Source organism: Lynx canadensis, chromosome A2, assembly GCF_007474595.2.
Source record: "Lynx canadensis isolate LIC74 chromosome A2, mLynCan4.pri.v2, whole genome shotgun sequence".
Lineage (NCBI taxonomy): Eukaryota > Metazoa > Chordata > Mammalia > Carnivora > Felidae > Lynx > Lynx canadensis.
Window position 1 is genome coordinate 154,780,830 of NC_044304.2, and position 18,776 is coordinate 154,799,605.

The 18,776-nt window shown below is 46.3% G+C and overlaps 1 protein-coding gene across 1 annotated transcript in view; it reads right to left on the bottom strand.

Annotated features, from left to right (window-relative positions):
• The window catches only part of DENND2A (DENN domain containing 2A), a 104,099-nt gene that overhangs the window by 22,635 nt on the left and 62,688 nt on the right, over positions 1 to 18,776 (bottom strand). The window contains exons 8-14 of the mRNA XM_030308575.1: positions 18,423 to 18,473; positions 17,125 to 17,312; positions 12,263 to 12,372; positions 11,225 to 11,294; positions 9,851 to 9,928; positions 3,489 to 3,629; positions 1,643 to 1,791 (exon numbers count right to left, since the gene is read on the bottom strand). Of these exons, the coding sequence (XP_030164435.1) occupies positions 1,643 to 1,791; positions 3,489 to 3,629; positions 9,851 to 9,928; positions 11,225 to 11,294; positions 12,263 to 12,372; positions 17,125 to 17,312; positions 18,423 to 18,473 (787 nt within the window). The remainder of the gene's footprint in view (positions 1 to 1,642; positions 1,792 to 3,488; positions 3,630 to 9,850; positions 9,929 to 11,224; positions 11,295 to 12,262; positions 12,373 to 17,124; positions 17,313 to 18,422; positions 18,474 to 18,776) is intronic.

An 18,776-nucleotide genomic window follows, 5' to 3' on the forward strand; every position in this document is an offset into this window, starting at 1 on the left:
CCAGAAGCAAGCTCCTCAGGGGACTGTCTGGCTCTATCTCCAATCCTGGTGGGCAGCACGTTTACTTGGCTGGCAATCACTTCTAGCCCAGGCCTTTCTGAGATTCCCCACTCTCCCCTCCCCCACGGCCGAGCCTGAGAATTCTACTTCTGGGGGACAGAGTGGGGCTTCCAGAGAATACAGACAGCTACTAGAATGTCCGTGAAATCCGACCCTGGCCACTGAAGGGTTATTACTCCTCCTCAGCTCCCAGAGCCCCAACCTTGAGAACTCTCCCGTCTGAACTCCCCAGTGCCCAGCGAGCTTGGAGAGCTGCCCGCGCCCAGCGGAGTGCCGGCCCGCTTCCTGAGCGGACCCCAGTGCACAGGGAGTGCAATAACCACGACAGTAAAAGTGAATAGCTCGCTAAAGGCCAGGGTGGGATCGGGCTGGGAATAGCCAAGTGGCTGCTATCCAGAGAGGAGCATCACCAAGATGACCAGATGGGCTGGTGCGGGAGGAGAGGACTGGATTCCATTTCCTACCACATTCCTGATGAACTCCACGTTCATACCTTCTGTCCTTGCCATTCCTCTTTCCCTGTTTCTCTTCCTCCCTTTTGTTTTCCAGACTTGGGAGTCAGATTTCCTCTGCAAACCACGGTTCTTTAATTTTTGTGTTTTTGGCATTTCTTCTCTCCAGATGGACTCCTCGGTTGGCCTCATCTGCTTTCACTGGTTGGCTGGCCCATCTCTGACTGGGTCCCACATCTCAGCCCCTCGTGGAGTTTCACTCACTACCCGTGCCGCTGTGCCCTCAGCTCCAAAGCAAAGAAGGCTCTGATTCGGTATTTTGAAAGGAGGAAAATGCCAGGAATTCTTTTTTTTTTCTTCCTAGTTTAGAATTAACTCGAATCCCTACCTGTATCTCCTTCTGGCTCTTCCTTGCTTTGTGACGTGGGTTTTGCAAATCACTGAGTGTGACCCATAGGACGTGGGGGGCATCCTACCAAGCAGCGAGCAGGTGTGTGTGAGACTCTGTGTAATTTATTTTAGCACTGAGAGGAGGGGGTGCCTTTGGGATACATCTGTGCTCTAGCACAACCCTGCAGCCGTCTGTGAACCTTGGCTCCCTGCCTCCTCCTGGGCCTTCCTCTCTGGGCTCAGCTGCAGCCAACGGCTTTGCAGTTCCTGAAGGTGTCATGCTCGGCCTCCGGCCTCCTTGCCTTGCTCCTTTCACCTGGAATGTGCTTTCTACTTGCTGTTAGTCTTAGGACTCAGCCAGAACTGGCTTCCTCTGAGGAGGAGGGCCCTCCTCCTGCCTAGAACACACTGCTCTGGTAAGCCTTTACAACACAGTACTGGGTGGTCTGCTCCGTTCTAGAACCGTCGGTCCCCCAGCACATGGCAGAGCGCCCAGCACACAGTGGAACGGGTGGAAGGCAGGCTGCAAACCAGGTAAGTGTGTAGGGAGGCGTGGGCTTACCCGGTGTTTCAGAACCGCTGTGCCTTACAGATCTCCACTCCTCGCTGCCCACTGACCCGCACTCTTCCCTCAGGGTGCTTCCTTGGCAGTCCCCGACAATCACCTGCCCTACACGTGCCAGCCAGCCCGAGACCGACTGTCATTCAGACACTTTAGTAGGAGAGGCCACGGTTGGTACCTGAGCTTGTCTGCGATGAAGATGACCCTCCTTTCCAGAAGCAGGGAGGCAAAAACACAGAGCAGGTGGCGGACGCTGAGAGAGGAGAAGAGAGACTCAAAGTCTACGTGTTCGAGCCGGGAGTCCAGCGGGCGGCACAGTTCAATCACCTGCCGGGGAACAGGAGCAGCCGTGAGGAGGGGCCGCAACACAGGCCGGGGGCTCTGAGTTCCTCAGCAGGGCGCACCCACTGGCAGGGGAAAAGGGAAAGGAAACAAGGAAGACAAGGCGACTGGGGAAAAGAAAGATCCTAGGAGACTGGGGAGCAGGTACACTTGGAAGTGACTCTGTCGCAGTTGAGTGTGAGGAAAGTTCGGTTGGAGGTGGGGACATAGGGTGGAAGAATCAATGGCCCTTGACCCAAAATGGCTGGTGGCTCTGGCTGGCGATGACATATGTGGACCACGCCCCTCCCTGGAAGTGCCATGACTGTTGCTATCCCATCACTTAGAGTCCCACAGGGAAGTGTCTGCCTCACAAGGGAATATTACCTGCTGGAATGGAGTCATGGGCTCACACAGAAGGACCAAAAGATCCAAGCAACACTTTCAAGACTCACCTCCTCTAGAAGGCATTTCTCAGTGAGCCCAACCCCATACCAGTCCCTTCCCTATGATGTGTCTTACAGCTTGTATGTTCAGTGGGCATAGTTTCTCATTCTGTACTTGTTGAAATGTTCCCAAATTCATCTCAAGTCAACTACTCCTGGGTGTGCTTTTCTTCTTTTTTTTATTTCTTTTTTTTAAACGTTTATTTATTTTTGAGAGAGGGAGAGAGAGAGACAGAAAAAGCACACACGAGTGGGGTTCGGTAGAGAGAGAGAGGGAGATACAGATTCTGAAGCAGGCTCCAGGCTTCGAGCGGTCAGTGCAGAGCCCGACGCGGGGCTCAAACTCACAAACCATGAGATCATGACCTGAGCCAAAGTCAGACGTGTAACTGACTGAGCCACCCAGGCGTTCCTGTTTTTCTCTTTTAATAGCTGACTCCTTCACAGTGAGCAGAGACCAGTGTTTTACTCTGAGCACCATGCCTGCCCGGTGTTGCCCACACAGTGGGGCACGTTAATGTTAACATCCCTATGGCCAAGTCGCCTGTATCTGGTATAGGACAGTGCAAGACTCTCCAGCAACAGGGAGAATGCTTCTCTCTGCTCTGGGAAAATGAGTTGTGGCAGAATATCCCCTTCCCATCCTCCCCTCCCCATCCTCCCCTCCCCTGTCTCCAGAGGTGACTTTGCTTTTTCAAGGGCTTTTGGAAATAAATAGATACTCAGGCAGGATGGGATGTACCTTCTGATGTCCACAGAGCCATATAAAAGGAATGGGAAGGAGAAAAACAAAATCCTGCATTCAATCCCAACCCAGCCAAGGAGGGGAACATGCCTCAAAGTCCTAGACGGGTGAAAAAAAGTAGTACCTGAACTTGTCTTCCCTGAAAATAATCTATCTTACAATATGAAGTTATAGAGGTGACGGAGACCAAAAACATAAATGGGTTCAAATGCTATCTATGAGAGTAATGGGCTATTAAGAGCAGCTAAGGATGTTCAATGCAGGTCCCTAATCTGTGGGGCCGAGGTCATGCAAAGAAACACCATATACTGCCATGACATAGTTCTGGGGATGCTGTCTGGGAATGAATCCTCGAATGGATAGACAGGACTTGGGTGGATTTTACATGCACCTGAATGTGACATCAGGCGATGAGACAGACCACTGAAAGCCAGCCCCTTGCTTGGTTTACTGGGACTTGGCTGTCTGGGCCATTGTCTCCTCTAGGAGACAATAGGAATCCGATGGCTTACCTCAGTTCCTGATCCTGGCAAGAAGTTCTTGACGACGATGGTCTTGCCCAGTGCTGGGAAAGGGGCCTCCATGACACTCCTCATGAGGGGCTGTACCAGGGCAGGAGAGATGCCTCGTCGCTTTTCCACCTCATCCAAGATCTGCAAGGGTCACCAAAGCAGCTTAGCTATCCAGATGTCAGGGTGCCAAGGTATTGCTCTGTTCTCGATGAAGTGGGCCCATCACAGCGACTGAAGAATTATGGGGAAGCCCTGCTGTCCTCATCAGGCCAAACTTTAAGCGTCTTTCACCCCATACGGTTTTGTCCCAAATCTCCTTTCTGTGTACCCTTCCTCTGCCTTGTGCCTTTGCAGTTCTTTCCACCAAAGGGGTGAAGTTCCTTGACCCGCTTGACTTTGGGTTTGGACATGTAACTTACTGGGCTAACATATGCATTTTTAATGGGAGCGATATTGTCCCTAAGGGGATAAAAATTGGTTCTTGGGGGTGGTGATGAAGAAAACTTAGATACTATAATGGTTTGTAGCCTTTTAAGGGGCGACAGTACATAAAAAGATATACAGTATATCTGTGGATTTAAAGTCTCTCTGGGGGTAGCCATTAGGGAAATGCAAACCCAAGCCACAATAAGATTCCACTTAACACGCATTAGGAGGGCTAAAACCAAAAGACGGACAATAGTAAGTGTTGGCAAGGAAGTGGAGACATTGGAACCCTCATGCACGGATGGTGGGAATGTAAAATAGCTAAACAGTCTGGCAGTACCTTAAAAGGTTAGACACCGTGTTACCATATGATTTAGCAATTACATTTCTAGACATTTACCCAAGAGACATGAAAACATACGTCCACACAAAAACTGGCACATTCATGTTCACAGCAGGGGCACCTGGGTGGCTCAGTCAGTTGAGCCTCCGACTTCGGCTCAGGTCATGATCTCATGGTTCGTGAGTCCGAGCCCCATGTCGGGCTCTGTGCTGACAGCTCAGAGCCCGGAGACTGCTTCGGATTCTGTGTCTCCCTCTCTCTGCCCCTTCCCCACTCATGCTCTGTCTCTCTCCGTCTCTCAAAGATGAATAAACATTAAAAAACAAAAACAAAAACAAAAAAACCCCTATTATTCATTGTAGCCAAAAAGGGGAAATAACCTAAATGTCCATCAGCTGAAGAGTGGATAAACACAATGTGATGTTCCATTATATGCCATAATCAGCCACTACAGGGAATGAGATACTGATTCATACTCTAGCAGGGATGAACCTTGAAAATACTAGGCTAAGTCAAAGACCCGAGTCACAAAAGGCTACTTCTCGTATGATTCCACTTGGATAAAAACTCCAGAAGAGACAAATCCATAGAGACGGAAAGCAGACTGCTTTCTGGAAGTAGAAAGTGACTGCTAATGGGCATAGGGGTTTCTATAAAAATGTTGATAAAAATGTCCTATAATTGTGGTGATAATTACACAACTGTGTGGATGTGATAAAGGGTGAATTTTATGGTTTACAAACTTCATCTCAATAAAACTGTTATTCTAAAAGGTCTAAATGTAAGACCCTCCATAATCTAGTTGTGGATCAAAGAGTTTTAATAAAAATGCCATTTATAGGGGTACCTGGGTGGCTCAGTCAGTTGAGCATACATTTTTTTTGTTTATTTAGAGAGAGAGAGAGAGAGAGAGAGAACACAAATGGGGGAGGGGCAGAGAGAGGGAGACACAGAATCCGAAGCAGGCTTCAGGCTCTGAGCTATCAGCACAGAGCCCGACACAAGTATTGAAGACAGGAGCTGTGAGATCATGACCTGATGCTTAACCGGCTGAGATACCCAGGTGCCCCATCTCTCTCTCTTTTTTTTTAATGTTTATTTATTTTTGAGGAGGGGGACAGAGAGAGAGGGAGACAGAAAATCCGAAGTGGGCTCTGTGCTGACAGCAGAGAGAGCAGAGAACTCGATGCAGGGCTCGAACTTACTAACCGTGAGATCATGACCCGAGCCTGATGCTTAACTGAATGAGCCACCCAGGTGCCCCAAGCATGGAACTCGTGATTTTGGCTCAGATCTTGACCTCACAGTTTGTGAGACTGAGCCCTGCATCGGGCTCTGTGCTGACAGCACGGAGCCTGCTTGGGATTCTCTCTCCCCCTCTCTGTTCCTCTCCTACTCACGCTCTCCTTTTCTTTCTCTCAAAATAAACAAATTAACTTAAAAAACCCATTTATAATAATATCACGTGTAGGTATTGAACTCTTGAAATATGGCTAGTCTGAACTGAGATGTGTGTTATAAATGTAAAAACACTCAGTAGATTTCAAAATACAGAATTAAGAATGTAAAATATCAATGACTATATTGATGAAGTGCTGAAATACTAGTATTTTAGATATATGGGTTAAATAAAATTTCTTATTAAAATTAAAAAGATTGTACGTGTGGCAGTTCCTCAAAAAATTAAATATAGAATTACCCTACCATCCAGGAATTTCACACTTAAAAGGGTATGTACTCCCAAAATTTGAAAGCAGGGACTCAGACATCTGAATGGCCATTTTCAGGTTAGCATAATTCACAATATCTAAAAGGTGGGAACAACACAAATGTCCATCTATGGATAAACAGATAAAGAAAATGTGATATATACAAGCAATAGACTGTTATTCAGCCTTAAAAAGGAAGGAAATTCTGACATATGTTCCAATATGGATAAAGCTTGAGGACATATGCTAACGTGATAGAAGTCAGTCACAACAGGATAAATATATGAGTTCATTTACATGAGATCCTGGAGTAGTCAGACTCACACAGACAGAAAGTAGTATGGTGGGTGCCAGGGGCTGGGAAGGGAAGGGAACGGGGAGGTTAGTGTTGAATGGGTGCAGAATTTTAATTCAGGATTGTAAAAAAATTCTGGAGATGGATGATGGTGACAGTTGCACACAATGTGAATGAACATAATGCTAATCAACCGCACACTTAAAATGGCTAAAATAGGGGTGCCTGGCTGGCTCAGTCGGTAGAGCAAGAGAGTCTTGATCTTGGGGTTGTAAGTTCAAACCCCACATTGGGTATAGAGATTACTTAAACATAAAATCTTAAGGGGCGTCTGGGTGGCTCAGTTAAGCATCCGACTTTGGCTCAGGTCATGATCTCCGGGTTTTTGAGTTTGAGCCTTACGTTGAGCTCTGTGCTGACAGCTCAGAGCCTGGAGCCTGCTTTGGATTCTGTGTGTGTGTCTCTCTCTCTGCCCTTCCCCTGCTCATGCTTGGTCTCTCTCTGTCTCTCTCAAAAATAAACATTAAAAAAAAAAAAATTAAAAAAAATAAAATCTTAAAAAATGGCTAAAATAGTGACTTCTATGTTATGTATATTTTAGCACAATAAAAAAATAATATGACAAAAAAATTAAAAAGAATTTTATGAGGGGAGGCAATGAAGGAGGAAAAAATCTTTTTTAATTTTTTTAATTTTTTAATGTTTATTTATTTTTGAGACAGAGAGAGTGCAAGAGAGGGAGGGGCAGAGAGAGGGAGACACAGAATGTGAAGCAGGCTCCAGGCTCTGAGCTGTCAGCACAGAGCCTGACACGGGGCTCGGACTCACAAACCACAAGATCACGACCTGAGCCAAAGTCGGACATTCAATCGAGTGAGTTGCCCGGGTGCCCCAAAGGGGAAAAAAAAAAATCTTAGAACTCTGGCTAGGTGGTAATAACAAAAGGATGAAGAATTCTGAGGCAGAAGTGACAGCGTGCCAGGTCTAAGCCTAGGCCTCAGGAAGGCTGCCTTACGTGTCTCCGCGGCCTTCTGGGACTTCTGCTACAGCCACGAGAACTGCTGGAGAACTGCACAGGCCAGCTCGCTGTCCAAGGAGGATGACAGACATGTGAGCCAGCCCCAACCCCAGCCTTGCAGCCTACAGCAGAGACCAGGCAGCCCAGGTCAGCCAACCCCCAGCCTACCCACAACACAAGAGCGAGCCCAGGGGTGGGGGGAAGGGGGAGACGAGCTGAGCTGAGCCCCGGCCGACCTGCAGGTCTGTAAGAATAAATGATTGCTGCTTTAAGCTACTATGGTTTGTTACAAAGTGTGACTGTAGTCATATTTAATGATATACCTTTCTTCAGAGATTCTGAGAGGTGTTCCTTTTTTTTTAATGTTTATTTTTGAGATGGTGGCGGGGGGAGAGTGTGTGCAGGACAGCGGCAGAGAGAGAGGGAGACAGAAGATCTGAAGCTGACTCCAAGCTGACAGCAGACAGCCCGATGTGGGGCTCGAACCCATGAACCATGAGACCATGACCTGAGCTGAAGTTATACACTTAACCAAATGAACCACGCAGGCGCCCCTGAGAGCTGTTCTTCTTTTTCTTTTTATATTTTATTTATTTTTTGAGAGAGAGAGACAGGGAGAGAGAGAGAGAGAGAGAGAGAGCGAGCACAAGTGGGGGAGGGGCAGAGAGAGAGGGAGACACAGAATCCAAAGCAGGATCCAGGCTCTGAGCCGTCAGCACAGAGTCGGATGCAGGGCTCGAACCCACAAACTGTGAGATCATGACCTGAGCCGAAGTCAGTTGCTTAACCGACTGAGCCACCCAGGCACCCCTGAGAGCTGTTCTTCTTAAAGACGATTCCTCTTTCTTTGTTTTTTGTTTTTGTTTCTTAAGTAGTCTCCAGGCCCAGTGTAGGGCTTGACCTCAGAACCCTGAGATCAAGAGCTGCATGCTCTACCAACTGGGCCAGCCAGGCGCCCCTGATTCCTTTTTCTGTACAAAAGGACAATTTGTCATTTTAGTCATCCTTGTCCCTCACCTGGAAATAGGCCGAGTTTATAGAGATCAGTTTGCTAAAGCTCTGTTTCTGGTTCTCTCCAGCATATTTGCTGTGTGGTCTTTGGCAAGTTATCATACACACCCTTCAATATCCCCAGTAACAAAACTACCATGAAAACACAGAACTGCACACATACAGTATGTTAATACGTTTACTTGCTTGTCAGCCCCTGTCCACGACAAAACAATGAGGCTCATGTGAATTCCAAAGCTGCCACTGGACGCTAGACTAACTCATGGGAGCGGTTCCACTTCTCCCTTTCATAAGCATTCTCTGAACAGCAAAGGCTGTGACCTACAGCCTTATTTCCATGTTTAAAACCCCCCTGGGCAGGGTGGGGGGAGGCGCCTGGGTGGTTCAGTCTGACTTTGGCTCAGGTCATGATCTTGTGGTTTACGGGTTTGAGCCTCATGTCAGGCTCTGTGCTGACAGCTCAGAGCCTGGAGCCTGCTTTGTGGATTCTCTGTCTCCCTCTCTCTCTGCCCCTCCCCTGCTCATACTCTCTCTCTCTCTCTCTCTCTCTCTCTCTCTCTCTCTCTCTCTCAAAAATAAATAAAACATTAAAAAACAAATTTAAACAACCCCCTCGGAAAGACCCGCATGAGCAGCAATGCATAGCTTTCCTAGAGTCTGCAAATGACCAACTTCAATGTGAAAGGCTTACCACCTCACTGGAGTGGAGGGAGGAACACAGACAAGTTGATGTCATCCTTTATTTCTAACAGACTTGAATAGAAGTATAAGTTCTACCAAGGCAAGAGGTTACACCAGATCAGTAGAAGTCAGGCTTCCTCTGAGTATAAGTGGACGGTGGGCAGGAAGTAGACTTATTTCGGAATGATTTTAGGAAATGCTGCTTTCCATCCATGGACAGTAGACATAGGACTTCAGTTCTCAAAAGAAAGCTCAGACTAAAATATATGCTCAAGAAGAACTTAAAATCAATTTATGGATTAGATGGTCATGTCTGGTTAATGTAGGAAATGAATGTTGGATTATACCTAATATTTAAGATTATCATATATGATAGTAATTAGCTTCTCTCTACCCACCGAATAGTAGAATGGATGAGCCAATTCAATACAGCAGTTCCTAGGTCTTGATATATTGGCTTATCTTCCCAAAAAGAGGACCAAATTACATTAAGGATTTTGATAGATTTAGAGCACAATTACAATAATAAATCTCTCACACACACAACACGCATATATATACACAGATACTTAGACATCCATCCAGTATAGTGGCCTTTCTGTCATGCAAAAGCTAATATGACAAAAGACAGGGCTGAGAAGTACGAAAGTAAACCATAAGGAATATTCTGGGAAGATCCTCCACCCCCTTCCATCCTCCACCTGCAATTATTTTGACTCTCCCCCCACCCCCTTTTCCTGGGCGCCAACCATCATCAGCTCTCATTTCCAATATCAGTGACAAGAGAAGTGGGAAGGAAAATGTCAGGATACGCTTATAAAAGTACCAGGGGTCCGGGTGTTTTCTGTGTCCTCCCTCCGCTAAGGCCCCAGTCCTCACCTTTGAAAAGAGGCTGAAGCACCCCAGGCGGCTCACGATGCAGTAAACTTCAGGGAGACGCTTCCCTTTGCCACCAGGCTTTTTGGGGTGAAACACAAGGAAATCATGAGTGTTAGCACTTCAGAGAAGAGAACCCAAACATTTTTAAGTGCATATCATGTGCCAGATGTTTCCACACACGGAACCTTTTGAAAACGCACTGAGGTAAGTAGTTACCCATACCCCATTTTATAAGTGGGAAGCACTTCTGGCCATGTAGTATATATATTTTTCTTCTCTTGAAGGGACCAAATTGAGGGTGTTGTGCATACAGGAGGCACTCAAAATGGCCCATGGAGCCATAAAGGAAGAAGGCTAAACTTGTTCACCCAGATCCCTGTGGTTCCTCTTAAGGAGTTACCTTGAAACCACATGTTGCTTATTAGAATGATAATTCCAAGTCAGAAATCATTCCTGAAAAATCTTTTTGGAAACTGCCTTTTAAGCTAATTTTCAAACCAAAATGAAAATCAATCTCACTATGGTCATAGTAATTTTATCAAGAAAACTTATTATCCCACTGAACTTTTAATTTTTTTCCCACTTAACTTTTTAAATTGCTACCCATACTTTTTATTCACTATTAATTCAACAAATAATTACTGAATATACCTTCTGTATGCTGTGCATTATTCTTGACTCTAAATTATATCAGCTTATTTCAAAGACTCAAATATACTCAGAGGGAAACGATTTGCTTCTACTAAAGATTTTCAAAACAATGAGTCTCAAAAAGACAAGCTCTGAAATGGGTTAGCATGGTCATTTCATTGGAATCCAATCCTGACTTAAAAATTTTTTTAATGTCTTTATTTTAGAGAGAGAGACAGAGCATGAGTGGGGGAGGTGCAGAGAGAGAGAGGGAGACACAGAATCCAAAGCAGGCTCCAGGCTCTGAGCTATCAGCACAGAGCCTGACATGGGGCTTGAACTCATGGATGGTGAGATCACGGCCTGAGCCGAAGTTGGATGCTTAACCGACTGAGCCACCCAGGAGCCCCTGAAGAACACACTCTTGAATGATCTGCATCATGAACAAGAGAACTACCTTTCTTTGGCCCTTAGCAGCCATTATGAATGTGCACTATAAGCTCTCTGGGTCTGTGTAGCATGTTTTATTAGAAAGGACATTTGGCTTAAAGAGAGAAAGGCCTTTCATTTGGCGAGGAAAATAACGGAGCAAGTATTTTCTTCTTAAAGGAGACAGAACTGTTGTTCCCTTCTACCCGTGAGACTTAGGTGATTCCCCCAAATCTTCCATGTTTTTAACTCCCCTGATTAACCTGTCACACTTCCTGCCTCTTCTCCTGCAGACTGAGAGCTGAATGTACTAACCAGCAGTCTTCGGCAGTAACCGAACCTTCTGCTCCCATCTTCTCCAGTTAAGACAAATGAGAAGGTTTCACTGTGGTTGGGGAAACAAAAGTGCATTACAAAGCAGAACACAACAAAAGACACCAGGCAGTGAGCAATCACAGGGACCTGCCTGTGTCTGTCCTGCCCGTCCATCTCTGTGCAGGGACTCTGTGCGCCTATAGTTTTGGGGTCTGTGTCAGGGAGAGGGAGACCCAAAGTTCCAGTGCACCCTGAGAGGAATGAGGGATTTTTCTTCACCCTGAGCTCTCAGAGCATTCTATCACTTGAGCCGTCCCATTGCCCAAAACGCAGCAGTCACCGATGGAGAATCTACTGTGACTCCTGTCCCCAGTGAGGTCCAGGAGGAGATGGCCTTTGCTGTCCTAGGGATGTGACTCAGTAAAGGAGCAGCTGAAGACTGCAGCAGTTCTGTGTCCCCCTTGGAAGTGCCCCTGGGGTGGCCCTCCCTGAGAACTGTCTCTTCAGAGCCAACCGGAAGCTCAGACTGCCCTTAGAGACTGCTGGGCCAACTTTCAGGAACACGGCGTCCCTCAAACAAGGGAATGCAGCCTACTGAGTTTGGTCAATTGCTGACACATCCGATAACAAAAATTTTGGTATGTAACAATGTGGGTTAAAGCAGAAATGTAAACCTGTCACAGTCCGAGTAACAGCTGGATGGGCTGTTAAAGAAATGTTTCCAGGGACAAGGGACAAGGGACAAGGAAAGGGTGATGGGTAATGTTTCTCTAGCATCTCCTAGACCAAGAACTATGTTTGCCCTTCACAGGGGCTTATAAACCAAATGTATGCCCACGTTCAGTGGGCATGCTTAGCAAGGTGATTCGTACCTTCTAAAAGATACCCATTTTAAAACACGGTGGGGAAAATCTCTAGCCTGGGGCCCATTGGGATCACTTAACGGTAGGATTGAATTATGACATCTGCCATCTCTGACACCCTCCCTGGTTCTTGCCTTAGTTTTTCGGGGTGGAGAAGGGAGACACCAGCACATACCTGGTAAATTGCTGGACAGGAGTCCAATCCTTGGCATCAGGGAAACAGAATTGGGGGATGGCCTTCAGCTGGTCCTCAGCCTCTCTCATGAACTTGAAAGACCTTTCCAACTGCAGGGAAAAGGGTGAGAGAAGGTTGGGGAATAAACCCCAGCATGGTGGAGAGAGAGGCAGATGTTTGGCAAGACCACAACTTCCACCTTCCCACAGCGGAGACCACCACCTTAACATTGGGAAGGGTTTGCAGCTCAGTCTGCTGGGGCCTTTTGTCCCCAGGGCACTGTCAACTCTAGTCTCATGGGGCAAGTCAGGGGGAAAAAACTGGTCTGTTTTAGAGAAATATCTTTGATGTTTAACATTCTGGAATATAACTATTTTTTTTAATTTTTTTTTTCAACGTTTATTTATTTTTGGGACAGAGAGAGACAGAGCATGAACGGGGGAGGGCAGAGAGAGAGGGAGACACAGAATCCGAAACAGGCTCCAGGCTCTGAGCCATCAGCCCAGAGCCTGACGCGGGGCTCGAACTCACGGACCGCGAGATCGTGACCTGGCTGAAGTCGGAGGCTCAACCGACTGCGCCACCCAGGCGCCCCTGGAATATAACTATTTTAATCAACTAGGAAAAAGTGTCATAGCAATCCCCTTCAACTAGGAGACTCATGAATCTGCAGGACAGAGCCTCAAATCTGGTCTTCCAACTTCTGGGCCCAAGAAAGCCTCGATCCATGCAAAGACATTTTATGACACTTCTTAGTGAATATATCCAGTCAAATTATATTATACTGTAAACTTCAATGAATTTCAATGACCTTGAATGTCAGAATCAAAAGGAAACTAGACATCATCAAGTGTGACATCCTTTTTATTTATTTATTTATTTATTTTTTTTACTGTTTATTTTTGAGAGAGAGAGAGAGAGAGAGAGAGAGCATGAGGGGGGAGGGGCAGAGAGAGAGAGGGAGACACAGAATCCAAAGCAGGCTCCAGCTCTGAGCTAACAGCACAGAGCTAACAGCTATATGGGGCTCGAACCCACGAACCATGGGATCATGATCTGAGCTGAAGTTGGACGCTTAACTGACTGAGCCACCCAGGCACTCCATGACATTCTTATCTAAGAGATAAGGAAATAAACCCTAATGTGTTAAGTGACTTGCCCATGAACACACAACTTGTGTGGAATCTAGCTAGGAATCTTTTTTTTTTTTTTTAAATTTTTTTAAATGCTTATTTATTTCTGAAAGAGAGAGAGAGACAGAGTGTGAGGGGGCGGGGTGGGCAAAGAGAGAGAGGGAGAGACAGAATCTGAAGCAGGATCCAGGCTATGAGCTGTCAGCATAAAGCCTGACAGGGGGCTTGAACCCAAGAACTGTGAGATCCATGACCTGAGCTGAAGTTGGATGCTTAACCGACTGAGCCACCAGGTGCCCCAGGAATCTTAATCTCTAGTCTCCCAATCTCTGTCTCTCTCTGCTTTATCTGACATCAGAGACTGGATGAATATCCTCTTGTTAAAAAACAGAACATATTAGGGGCGCCTGGGTGGCTCAGTCAGTTAAGCGTACGACTTCGGCTTCGTTGTTTGTCAGTTTGGGCCCTGTGTCAGGTTCTGTGCTGACAGCTCAGAGCCTGGGGCCTGCTTAAGATTCTGTATCTCCCTCTCTCTCTCTGCCCCTCCCCTGCTTGTGTTTTGTCTCTCAAAAATGAAAAAACGTTAAAAAAAAAAAAAAAACTAGAAAAATAAAACCTACTTCTAGTATGATTCCCCTTGGGCTAGAGCAAATATAATTAAAGTTGCTACTAATATTAATGGTTGAGACAACTATCAGTGAATGAAACACAGCCACCATTTATAGGCCTAAAGCCAGTCATTAATTGTCCTTTGGTTTTTGTTCTTCAGAATCAATAGTCACTACTGAGAGAATAATGGTTCCCTCTTCCATCCACGATGAAACATAACAAACGAGATTCCAGCTTGTCCAGGAGCAGTTTTTGAGTTGATAATTCACTAGCTCAGACCGTTGCCAAAGCATTAATTTTGGCTACCCTTGGATAATCTCACAGAGAGGCAAATACCTGCTGGGTGTAGTTGCTGGAAGGGGTCATTAATCATCGCAGAGTGAAGGCCCATAAACTCCAAAGAATACAAAAGGAAAGAACAATGACATTTTTCCACAGGGGAAACCCTTAGAGAACTAAAGAGTAGGCCTTGTAGGGAGGCGAGTTCCAGCACTTTTTGACTTGGCCCATCCTTGTGGATGCGCCCACCTTCAGATCACACGCACGGCACACATACGTGTGTACACACATGTACCTACAGATGCTGTCATCAGCATAGGCGTTATCAACCCATACGTGTACATGGGTGCTCTTACATGCACACAAGCTCATTTATGGGAAGTGAGACATAAAGAGGTCTCTCACAAATACAAGCGATCATAAATGGCTGGAAAATTTCCCAGTCTGCATGAACTGTCATAAAGATAATTACATGATATCAAGCATTTTAATGGAACATGGCAGGCATGATCTCTAGTGTGCAAGTATGGAGGGGAAATCTTGGTCAAGGTGACCCTAGAAGTGGGGGATAAAAACCATAAGAAAAAGTTAGAAGGGAGGAGAAAGGAGGAAGCAAAGGCAAGAAGATATAAAATAGCCTGATCTGTAAAAATGCATGCACAGAATGATCACACAGCATTCAAAATAGAAATGTAAAGAAACACTGGCAACAAGATACATTTCCAACAGAAAGAGACTGGTTAAATAGGGCATACCCACATAACAGAGCTTTATATAATTAAAAAAATGTTTTAGAATTTATAGGAAATACGTTTATAAATAATGATACATTTAGAAAACACGATGCAAAGATTATACAGTGTAGAATATCAATTTTGTTAGAAAATTACACTATGAGAGGGGTTCTGGGTGGCTCAGTAGGTTAAGTGTCTGACATCAGCTCAGGTTATGATCTCGTGGTTTGTGAGTTCGAGCCCCGCGTGGGGCTCTGTGCTGACAGCTCAGAGCCTGGAGCCTGCTTCACATTCTGTGTCTACCTCTTTCTCTCTCTGCCCCTCCCCTGCTCATGCTCTGTCTCTCTGTCTCAAAAATAAACTTTAACAAAATTTAAAAAATGAAAAAAAAGAAAGAAAATTACACTATGAGAAAAGTCTGGGAGGAAACATGACAAAATGCTAACAGCAATGATCTCTGTGGAGTGGGGTTATAGAGGACTTTTTCTTGATACATTTCCAGATTGGTCCCCTTTCCAACAATGACTATACATGTTTCCGCTCAAAAGTTTTATGTGGATGTCTAGGAGCCTGGGGATTCCAGGTTGGAAACTATAAGCATTCAATAGTTATAGTGATTCAATCATTAATTCATGAATTAAGGCCTTTATTCCCGAAACACTGATTAAATATTGCCACGAGTACAACACTGTGCTAGGCCCTGAGGGAAGTAAACAGGATAAAAGAACAGTCCTCTGTGCCTGGGTGCTTGCTCCGTGTGGGCCTCAACCAAATGTGGGCATACTCATAGCTTTGGGGTTTTCTGGACACCATCCCTGGAGGTCAGCTGGACTCAGGTGAACAGAGCCGGTCCGGAGGGCCGGTGCCCATGATTTCCTTCAGTGATACCTAGTTTCCGTCCTAAACTCCAAGGACCTGATTACTGCACTGGACCACAGTGGACAGGACAGAAGGAAGCTGGCCCAGCATAGATGCTGGGATCATGCTTGGGCAGTGGCAGCAGAAGGAGGCCCTCAGGGGACCAGGACACATCCTCCCTCCCCTCTTCCTGTCTCTGAACACCTTCATTGTCTGAAGGCCACGTACAGTGTACAGTGTCACATTCTGCCTCATGAGTCTTTGTATGCTCATCTTATGACCTCCTGTCAGAGTGTAAGCTTCTTAAGGACGGAAAACATATTCTCCTCGTCTTTATAACAGTAGGGCCAAGCAGAAAACAGCTTGAATGTAATAGGGTCTCAGTAAATTCTGGGTGGACTGAATTGAAATGTGGTGGAACCCATTTAATAGTGATGTCAAAGACTAAGAACAATATATATAGATATATATATCGGTATATATATATATAACAATATATATATAGATATATATATCAGTATATATATATATATATATATAACAATATATATACAGATATATATAACATATCTATATATCTAGATAGATATATATATAACATATCTATATATCTCTATATATAGATATATATAACAATATATATAGATATAGATATAACAATAATATATATATAGTAGATATAAGAAATATATATATATATATATATTATTGGCCATGCTATTTTAGGCTTTATTGAGTGCCAGTGCATTTTGGGTACCTGATTTAATGTATGGTAAAGCCACATCCACACAGCTGCGAACCATGTTAGACTTAGAACGGGATCCTAGCACACCTGGTGCACACCCAGAGGTGCACAGCACACGCACAGATGTTCAGCAAACACACACTCCCAGGGGACAGTCGTGTGGCTGATGGGAAAGAGGCTTCTAGGATAGCCTGGGGAGAGACGTGGCTGCATAGGGAGATGGGGAGGACAAAGAAGCTGGTAGGGACAGCACAGTGACCACAGGAAGTGAGTCAGTGTTTTTGTCCATACTTGTGAGTCTCTGAATCTCCCACTTCTTGGGACCTCCCAAGTTCTCCAGCAGCAGCTTTTTGCATTTGATATACCCTAGTTACGACCCGCGTTCAAGATTCCAGACACCAAGCGCTCCTCAGACTCCCACACCTCCCGGAAGCCACGAATACCAGCACGAAGTTGGCAAGAACGCCACAGTCCCCTGGCAGGCCACAGAGGCCGGGCCCATACCTTGAGAGGGAACTGCTGGGTGAGTTCTGGCACATACGCAGCCCCGGCCTGCTTCTTATGCAGTGACACGACCACAAAGTACTCGAACAGCTGCCTCTGCTGGTACTCCATGAGCTCCCGGTCAAGGGATGGGTATCTCGGAGCCTGCTTCAGGCGTGACTTCACATTGACCAGGCGCTGGCTGTGAGCTAGGGGGACAGGGACAGTGAGTGCCAGCGTGCCACTGTCTTCCCAACGAGGCACTGCACGGGGCTGTGACAGCCTGTGTGTTCCTTCCAATCCTAAAAAAGTGTTCCCGCATTTAACAAATTAGCTCAGAGCCCTTTGTTTGGGGTCCCTGCCAACTTCGGGGCGAGCCACACTGGATAGGCCACCCGGCTCATGGGGGGCGCGGAAGCCCGGGATGCGGGGGCTCTGCTCAGCCATGGGTCTGTTGTGTGGACTTGGTGCAGTGGTTTGAGTAATCTTTGCGTCCCTCTGTCAGATGGGGTGGGGGACGCTGACTCCTCCCCTCACTTATTCCCTTCATCTTCCAGTTTGTGGGATGTGACACAATCCAGACCACAAGGCTTTTGGAGCGGGGAACTTTGTGAACATCTGTGTGACAGAACGGGCAGAGACATGACTAACTCAGAGCTGCCACCCACCTTCCCTCCTGCCATCATTCTATGTGATGGAAACGGACTTGCTTCATTCTTGAGGTGGGCCAGGGAGCAGGTGGTCATGAGAGGTGAATGAGGCAGGGATGCCAAGCAGACCGGTCCCCATCACCTCCCTCAGCAGCCCTGGGCTATGGCTTTCTTTGGCTTCCCCCCACCCCGGGTCTGAGAAATTGTGGAAAACTCACTAAAGCCTACACCGAAGTCAATGAATTTAGATCTACAGAGACCAATTACTTCAGTGACTTCATCTGAAAGACGAGGAATAGAGGCCCTGAGATCTTAAGTGATTTCCTCCTGATCTTACAGCAACTTTCATGGGAGTGGGACAAGAGCCCAGGTGCCTGGAGTCCCAGGCCAGCAGTGGAAAACACCGATAACGGAAAGGCATAGGAATGGGGGCCACTGCAGTGGTATCCACCCTGGATCTCTGGAGCCACAGGCTCAGTGACCGAACAGGTCCTACCTGGTCATGCTCAGGACTGACCGGCCCCCGAGCAACCCTGTGGGTCCCCTGTCCCCTCACATTCACGCCTTTCCCAACCGGCTCGTGCGAGGACACTCTGTCCTGTCTCCCACGTTAAGCAGGAAGCGCCACAGCCATCTGCATGCGCCCTGCACACCACCTGCTCTCCTCACCTTTCAGTTTCTCCTCGGTGTCGCTGTCAGACTCACTGTTCTCATCTGTCACTGGACAGAAAAACAACAAACAAAAAACGGCAATAGAAGAAAATTGCGTGTGTGAGTTTTTCTAACACAGGAAACTTTTTGCATGCAGTCACGTAAATCCAAGATTTCTACTTCAGAGGGGCTATTTTCTTTTTGTCAATTTAAATGTCATGGACAAACTATGTCTTTGTCCAACTAAATGTACTTCCACGTGAATGCGGCTCTAGTTCGGATGGTACCTATATCAAAATAATACAGCCAAAGAGACTGGCTCCTTGTATGTGTGCTAAGCAAAGAGAACTGCTCCCATGGTGAGCTCAGAGC